A 9,005-nucleotide genomic window follows, 5' to 3' on the forward strand; every position below is an offset into this window, starting at 1 on the left:
AAGAGGATTCTTCCAGCCATTTTCCACTGGTTTATAGCCTGCTTTCTGGCTCACATCAATGAAGTCAGCACCCCTTCACCCCTTCATGAACAGGTGTATGTTTTGAACACTAAGCCATGTGCTGTGGTAGCAATAACAATACCAACAGCTGCAGCAACCACTAACATCTAATGTTGACTGTTTGCCAGTCACTATCATGAATGCTTTATGGGTATTATTTAATGAAGTAGGTCCTATAATTAAATATAATTTATTGATGAGGAACCAAGTAGAGAGAACTTAAATACCTTGCCCATGGTCAACTAGTTTTTAAGTAGCAGAGCTCAGATCCTTATGTTTTCTTCCTCTTGTATTCCAGCTCCTTCACGACCAAGTAGGGGTAACCCAGTTTGGCCCCTACAAGCAACTGTTCCTGCAGACCTATGCCCGAGGCCGCACCACTTATCAGGCTCTGCCCTGCCTGCCCTCCATGTATGGCTATCCTAATCGCAATTGGTAAGGCCCCTTGCTTCTCTCTGTTCCAGCTTGTGGTAGATATTTCAGATGGTAGCCTCAGGGAATATCAGCATTGTCCCAGAGCTGATGTTTCCTAGTAGGAAAAGATCTTTGACTTGCCACTTTTCCCTGGCTTTTTTCACTGTAGGCTGTTGTGATCATGTTTCCAGAAGAAGTTAGGTTGAGGTGGGCTCCTAATCATCCTGTCTTCTTTCTACTTTTCTCTTTCAGGAAGGATGCAGGGCTGAAGAACGGTGTACCAGCTGTGGGCCTGAAGCTTAATGACCTCATCCAACGGTTGCAGCTGTGCTACCAGCTCACCACAGTTGGCAAGTTTGAGGAGGCTGTGGAAAAATTCCGGTCCATTTTACTCAGCGTGCCACTTCTTGTTGTAGACAATAAACAAGAGATTGCAGAGGTGAGAGCAGTCTAGCTGCTTGTCACAGTGCTAGGCACCCCCCCAGTCGTGCATCTGTACCGTGACCTTCTTTTGTCCCCTCTCTCCAGGCTCAGCAGCTTATCACCATTTGCCGTGAGTACATTGTGGGTTTGTCCATGGAGACAGAAAGGAAGAAACTGCCCAAGGAAACTCTAGAACAGCAGAAGCGCATCTGTGAGGTAAGACCTCTGAGCAGTACAGAGGCATCCTCCCTTATACCCTCTGAATGAATAAATAGTAAGTCACTTCAGTTGTGTCCGACTCTTTGCGACCCTCTGGACTGTAGCCCGCCAGGCTCCTCTGTCCATGGGATTCTCCAGGCAAGAATACTGGAGTGGGTTGCCATTTCCATCTCCAGGGGATCTTCCCTACCCAGGGATCGAACCAGGGTCTCTTACCTCTCCTGCCCTGGCAGGTGGGTTCTTTACTGCTAGTGCCACCTGGGAAGCCTCTATGGAGTCTGAATTCTTTAGGTCTCAATATGGGGAGTAAGAGAAATTTGGGCCTGTTTCTGTGACAATAGAATGTATTTCTCCACCTTTCTTCCTCATCCCATAAGTTCTCTATAACTAGGAGGCAGAAGCTTTCCCTGTTTTATAGCCAGTCCGGTTTTTATTTGGTTGTTTTGTTGTGTTTTTAATGCATGTGCAACAACTTATAAATGATCTAGCCTAGCTTTAGCATCAGCCTGACATGTTCCTCCTTCTGTCCACCAGATGGCAGCCTATTTCACCCACTCAAACCTGCAGCCAGTGCACATGATCCTGGTGTTGCGTACAGCCCTCAACCTCTTCTTCAAGCTCAAGAACTTCAGGACTGCTGCCGCCTTTGCTCGGCGCCTGTTGGAACTCGGGCCCAAGCCGGAGGTGGCTCAACAGGTATATGGGAACTCCTTCAGTGAGCATAGGAGAACTGGATCTCCTCTTACATGGAGGGGGTCGAAGACCAAGGTTCTTGTCTCAGAAACAAAGTGTTGTATTACAGCATTCAACAAAAGAGCCAACAAGATGCCATCCTCTGTTTACATACAGAGGATGAGGACCTCTGTATGGCATGAGGACCCCCTTTTACTCCTGGAAACTAAGCAAATACCTTACTCAGACATTGCTCCACTGTGAGAATGTGACCTGTGACATCAAATAGCTCCTCTGTAGCTGAAAGTCAGCCCCGCACTGTCCTTAAGTTCAAGGTTTCTCCTTACCAACACCAGTTACCTCCATATATATACATGTCCCATTACTTGTGCTTTCTGAAAGCTTTTTTATTTGGGCAGTGAAAGCCAGTATTAACCCTTTCCTGGCTAACCCTGACAATTCTCAGACTTCGTGGAGAAGTATGGGTCTAGTTGGCCTTCCCCTGTGGCTCAGCTGGTAAAAGAATCCACCTGCAGTGCGGGAAACCTGGGTTCGATCGCTGGATTGGGAAGATCCCCTGGAGAAGGGAAAGGCTACCTACTCCAGTATTCTGGCCTGGAGAATTCCATGGACTGTATAGTCCATGGGGTCGCAGAGTTGGACATGACTGAGCGACTTTCACTTCACTTCACTATGGGTCTAGTTCCATAGGGCCACTTTGGGATAGAAAAGGAAAAACCCTGATACAATATGAATGGCAGTTATTATTCCTTCATATGACCTGTGCGGAGGACATATTCTGTATTCACTCAGTACAATTGCTTCTTGCATCAAAGAAACTGCTAAACCATGGTGTTGAGGTCATTTGAGTTGTGGTGTGCAGTTTTCAGTCCTTTTAAATAAAACATTCCTTCCCTCCCTTAGACCCGCAAAATCCTGTCTGCCTGTGAGAAAAACCCCACAGATGCCTATCAGCTCAATTATGACATGCACAACCCTTTCGACATCTGTGCTGCATCTTATCGGCCCATCTACCGTGGAAAGCCAGTGGAGAAATGTCCGCTCAGTGGGGCCTGCTATTCCCCTGAGTTTAAGGGTCAGATCTGCAAGGTCACCACGGTAAGTACTGTCCTTGAGAAATGAATCTAGAGTATTGAGGGAAGGGGAAAGAAGGCATGTTGGTCCTTTTGTTTCCTGTATTCCCGCCTCACACCTTAAGGTAATGACATTGGAGAAAGGTAGAACTTCTCCCCACCACTCCTTACCAATCAGTAACCATAACAAAGCACTCTCCTGTGCTCACTAGGAGGGCAGGGAGTAGACTCTCTAGGCTTCTCACCCTCAAAAACCCCTAATCTTTTTTCTTCTTCCACAGGTGACAGAGATTGGCAAAGACGTGATCGGTTTGAGGATCAGCCCTCTGCAGTTTCGCTGAGGCCCCTTTCTGTGTGTAGGGTGAAACACCATGTTTCCTGCAGAGTCTTTATATTCTTCTAGCCCTTTCTTCCTTAACTACTCTTCGTGTTGGTGTTTAGTTCTCCCTGCCTTAAAATCTAATGTCCTTTTCTCTTCTTGTATGGCTAATCAAGTCTAAACCTGACTTTGTTGTTGTTGTCGCCTCTGAGAACCTCTCGTCTTCTCAAGGTGACTTATAGTTGTGGTCACACTTAGCCTTGCCTTTCCAGCCTAGATCTTTCAAAGAACATTTGTGATGAACATTTAAATAGTAAATTCCTTCAATATTTATCCTTTCCCTTTCCACCCCATGTGTACCTTTTGTTAGAAAGGAATGAGATGTAATAAATAAGATAGCATCTTTAACTCAGTCATACCAAGCTCTTAGCCATCCCCATTTTCCTTGGGCATTTAAACTCCTAGGCAGATATAGCCTCTCTGTGCCTAGAAACTTAAAGTCTGAGAAGAAACTGTGTGTTTTCCCAGAAATGCATATCACTTTTTGTTGATTTATTCTTTCCAAAGATTGTTCTTGTATTTTGTTTCTCACACGAAATAAAATAGATTTTTATGAGAGTTTTGTGGTTTGTCATTTGTTTCCTGGACACTCTCACATTCCTCCTTACTTCATGTAGCTGCCCCATCCAAGCAGATATCTTTCCTTCAATAATTATTTTTAATTACAAAGGTAGTAAATACCCATTGATTTTTTTAAAGTAAACTGCTGTGAGAATGGTAGAAAGCAAGTAGTTCCCTATTCCATTGTTGACTGTAACCTTCCATCTATTGCTAATTAGTAATACACTCTATATAGTACAACATATTTTGCTTGTCATGTAATAAGATTAATTTGGTAGTGTGATATAATGCACCTTTGATGAAAATATGTACTGTCATTTCAAATTCATGTTTTCAATAAACAGTACATTTAGTTCACAAATCAATAAATTTAGAAAGCTATTCAGTGATGTCTTCCTCCTCTGCTTTCCCTCAGCCACCCAGTTCCTATCACCTTCCCCAAAACAGGTAACTGCCATTGTTAGCTTCCTTAAATCCTGCCAGAGGTTTTTTTTAAAATGTATATACAAGCAGATGTCAATGTGTTCTTCCCTATCCCCCTATTTGTATCTAAATGGAAGCATACTACTTAAGGATTTTAAGTTGCCTTTTTATTGATGGATATACTTATTGATTGATATTTGACTATTATAAACAGTGGTGCAATGAATATCGTGAACATACATTGTACAGGTGGGGAAAGTGAGCCTGGATGATAAACTCCTAGAATTGTGTGATTCCTACATCAAAGAATGCAGGCCTGTGTATCTTTTTAGCTTTAAAAGATGCTTTCTTGGTACTTCCTTGGTCCAGTGGTTAAGACTGTACTTCCACTCTATGAGGCACAGGTTCAGTCCCTAGTTGGGGAACTAAGATCTCATATTTTAAAATTTTTTTTAAAAAGATACCTTCTTAAACATAGTATCCCCAAAATAAGTCTGCCTTTTCAAAAAATTTGCATACTAATTTCATAACAGTTATAAACATTCTTACTGTAACCTAGGCAAGTTGATTATTTTGGTAAAACTTTTTTAAGTTTAAAACTTAAATTATAAAATTAGTTTTGCATATCAATATAAACATAATGAACTAAGGGATATGAAAAAAGTGGACAATCCTCATGAAGCTTACATAATCTTAGTTCAGCTTAGTCGTGTCCGACTCTTTGCCACCCCATGGACTGCAGCACGCCAGGCCTCCCTGTCCATCACCAACTGGGAAACAAAATGGATAAATGTGAAGTAATTGAATACCAGACAAGAATTTGAAGCTGATTAATAAACAGTGGAGAACCAAAAATGTCCTTAATCAAGAGAGTAATACAAAGAAAAGGCTGTAAAATATTCTTGCAGCAGTGTTCTGATTGCTTTGCCAACAAAGGTCCATCTAGTTAAGGCTATAGTTTTTCCAGTGGTCATGTATGGATGTGAGAGTTGGACTGTGAAGAAAGCTGAATGCCGAAGAATTGATGCTTTTGAACTGTGGTATTAGAGAAGACTCTGGAGAGTCTATTGGACTGCAAGGAGATCCAACTAGTCCATCCTAAAGGAGATCAGTCCTGGGTGTTCATTGGAAGGACTGATGCTGAAGCTGAAATTCCAACACTTTGGCCACCTGATGCGAAGAGTTAACTCACTGAAAAAGACCCTGATGCTGGGAGGGATTGCGGGCAGGAGGAGAAGGGGACGACAGAGGATGAGATGGCTGGATGGCATCACCGACTCAATGGACATGAGTTTGGGTGAACTCTGGGAGTTGGTGATGGACAGGGAGGCCTGGCGTGCTGTAGTTCACGAGGATGCAAAGAGTTGGACATGACTGAGCGACTGAACTGAACTGAACTGAATAAACAGTGGAGAACCAAAAATGTCCTTAATCAAGAGAGTGATACAAAGAAAAGGCTGTAAAATACTCTTGCAGCAATGTTCACTATACATGAAAGGTAGGAGATGAGTAAATACTGAGATGAGGTGTTAGGCGTTTCAGTAGTAAAGCAAGTTTAATGGACTTCCCTGGTGGTACAGTGGATAGGAATCCACCTGCCAATGAAGGAGACATGGGATCAATCCCTGGTCTGGGAAGACTGCACATGCCATGGAACAATTAAGCCCATGCACCACAACTATTGAACCTGCACACCTAGAGCGTGCGCTCCACAACGGGAAGCCATGCACCGCAACTGAAGCGCAGCCCCCTGTCTCCATAACTAAAGTGCATACACCAACAAAGACCCCGTGCAACCAGTAAACAAATTCATAAAAAATGGTAAAGCGAGTTTAAGAAATAGAACAACCATGCCTATTTTCAACTCCATTCAATTACTATCTGATACTTTCCTTATTAGCATACTTATAGTACTATATTAATGTGAAGCCAATAGAAATACCTGTAACATGTGCTTGTTGTAACTACAGTTGTATTAGAGAGACACATGTAAGCAGTTTGGAGTTAACCTGGAATAGATGTTACAGCTATTGGGGAGAAAGAGATTAATCAGGGAAGAATTGGATTACAGAAGTTTAGATGTGAAAACAACCTTAGAGTTTCAGCTTTCATGTTTTGTTTTGTTTTGTTTTTTTTAATCATATTTGTAATAGAGTCCTAGAGTGGAGAAAGGTTTTGAGCAAAGCAATTTAATAACAGAGTTGAGACTAGCATTTAGGTCTTCTGACTTCTAGTTCAGAGTGTTTTTCCCAAGTTACAGTACGTGTGCTTGGACGATCACAGCAGGTTTTGCACAAGTATGACTTTAAAAGTATGTGCCTTATATGTCAAGGAAAGAGTAAGTACCTAATCTGGTGCTTGACATAGTACTCAAGTGTGTTTAGGAAGCTAAGGATGAAAGTCAGGAAGTGACTTTTTTCATTTAGATGTGGTTTCTCCCTTTTAAACTTTATGATACTTTATCCTGAATTCTTATAAGACAATGACCTTGGCCATACTTGCTGTGTCTATGTCTATACCCACCTCCAGCCTAATGCCCAGACAACTACCTTAACAGCAAGGGCTGGTCCTGATTTATCTCTCTGTCCTCCATGGTGCCCCACATAGGATTTTGAACAACAGCAGATGCCCTCTAAGTGGTAAAGTAGGTTTGTCTAAGGCAGTTGATGCATTCTGGCAGATCTAAATAGAACAATTCCAGAGAAGGGAAGGGATGTCTGGAGTTGTCTTTATCTGAGTCTCCCCCAACTACACATGATTCACTTCTGTGTAGAGAAAAGGCTATAAGTCAGGGAAGTTCACTTCAGTCACTCAGTCATGTCCAACTCTTTGTGACCCCATGGACTGCAGCACACCAGGCTTCCCTGTCCATCACCAACTCCAGAAGCTTGCTCAAACTCATGTCCATTGAGTCGGTGATGCATCCAACTATGTCATCCTCTGTCGTCCCCTCTTCCCCCTGCCTTCAATCTTTCCCAGCATCAGGGTCTTTTCCAAGGAGTCAGTTCTTTCTATCAGGTGGCAAAAGTATTGGAGTTTCAGCTTCAGTATCAGTCCTTCCAATGAATACCCAGGACTGATCTCCTTTAGAATGGACTGGTTGGATCTCCTTGCAGTCCAAGGGACTCTCAAGAGTCTTCTCCAACACCACAGTTCAAAAGCATCAATTCTTCAATGCTCAGCTTTCTTTATACTCCAACTTTCATATCCATACATGACTACTGGGAAAACCATAGCTTTGACTAGATAGAACTTTGTGGTAAAGTAATGTCTCTGCTTTTTAAAATGCTGTCTAGGTTGGTCATAGCTTTTCTTCCAAGGAGCAAGTGTCTTTTAATTTCATGGCTGCAGTCACCATCTGCAATGATCCTGGAGCCCAAGAAAATAAATTCTCTCACTGTTTCCATTGTTTCCCATCTATTTGCCATGAAGTGATGGGATCAGATGCATTATCTTAGCTTTCTGAATATTGAGTTTTAAGCCAACTTTTTCACTCTCCTCTTTCACTTTCATCAAGAGGCTCTTTAGTTCTTCTTCACTTTCTGCCATAAGGGTGGTGTCATCTGCATGCCTGAGGTTATTGATATTTCTTCCGGCAATCTTGTTTCCAGCTTGTGTTTCATCCAGCCCAGCATTTCTCATGATGTACTTTGCATATACGTTAAATAAGCAGGGTGACAATATATAGCTTTGGTGGATTCCTTTCCCGATTTGGAACCAGTCTGTTGTTCCATGTCCTGTTCTAACTGTTGCTTCTTGACCTGCATACAGATTTCTCAGGAGGCAGATCAGGTGGTCTGGTATTCTCATCTCTTGAAGAATTTTCCACAGTTTGTTGTGAACCACAGAGTCAAAGGCTTTGGTGTAGTCAATAAAGCACAAGTAGATGTTTTTCTGTTCAGGGAAGGGAACTCTACAGTAGCCTTTTTGCTTAATCCAAAGTCCAAGAGTCACTTTTCTACCCAATTTGATTAATAATCGAGTTCTAAGTTCTTGGCCCTGTGATAGTTTTAATGGGGTACAGGAAATGTGAGATAGCCAGTAGATTCTGCAGAGAAACATGCCTCTTTAGGATCTGAGAGAGCAAAGAGTAGACAATGAATGCCTAAGTTTTAATCCCTAGCCCAGGAGCTAGGGATGCAGCACTGAAGATGACAGATGAAAATCCTTGCCATCATCGTGCTTAAATTGCAAAGGGCTTAAGGGGAGATAGAAATGATAAATAAGTAAAACATACAGTATGTCAGATAGAGGTAAGGGTTGAGAAAAATGGAGGGAAAGTGGACAGGATTTGTATATGTATGTGTGTGGGAGGGGTTGCAGTTTTATTTAGTGAGGCCAAAGAAGGCATTTCAGAGAAGATGACATGTGAGTAAAATACTGAAGTGAGATAAAACTACCATGTTGGGTATGCCGTAACTGCAACTGCCTTACTGATTACAAATGCACAGCTTCTGGTGGCTCGTAGGCAGTTTGTCCCAGTTTGGCATACCCACAGCTCTGGAAAAAATAATAAGGAAGCCAGGTAATGTGGGAAGTTGAAAGAAAGGAAGCCAGGCCAGTAAAAGAAAAAAAAACCTGGCAGAAGGTAAGAGTAAACTCACCTCTGTTAGGTCAACGTGTCAGTAGAAAGAAGAGAGGTGGCAGGGGTGGGAATTGGAGCCTCCTGTCCCTTTAAATATGGCGGCCTGGCACGGACCAACAATACCATTGGTTGCGCGAGCAGAGGGGCGGGCTCGGGGGCGGGGCGAGCGGAGCTG

The 9,005-nt window shown here is 42.7% G+C and overlaps 1 protein-coding gene across 2 annotated transcripts in view; it reads left to right on the forward strand.

The window, feature by feature from the left end:
- Window positions 1-3,732, forward strand: part of COPA (COPI coat complex subunit alpha) — a 43,930-nt gene extending 40,198 nt beyond the window's left edge. For both annotated transcript variants that reach the window (XM_061401509.1, XM_061401519.1), the window contains exons 28-33: window positions 359-495; window positions 727-913; window positions 1,003-1,113; window positions 1,651-1,812; window positions 2,713-2,907; window positions 3,164-3,732. In XM_061401509.1, the coding sequence (XP_061257493.1) occupies window positions 359-495; window positions 727-913; window positions 1,003-1,113; window positions 1,651-1,812; window positions 2,713-2,907; window positions 3,164-3,223 (852 nt within the window). In that variant the 3' untranslated portion in view covers window positions 3,224-3,732. The remainder of the gene's footprint in view (window positions 1-358; window positions 496-726; window positions 914-1,002; window positions 1,114-1,650; window positions 1,813-2,712; window positions 2,908-3,163) is intronic.
- Window positions 3,733-9,005: the final 5,273 nt, after the last annotated feature.

This window comes from Bos javanicus, chromosome 3, assembly GCF_032452875.1.
Source record: "Bos javanicus breed banteng chromosome 3, ARS-OSU_banteng_1.0, whole genome shotgun sequence".
NCBI classification, from domain to species: Eukaryota; Metazoa; Chordata; class Mammalia; order Artiodactyla; family Bovidae; genus Bos; species Bos javanicus.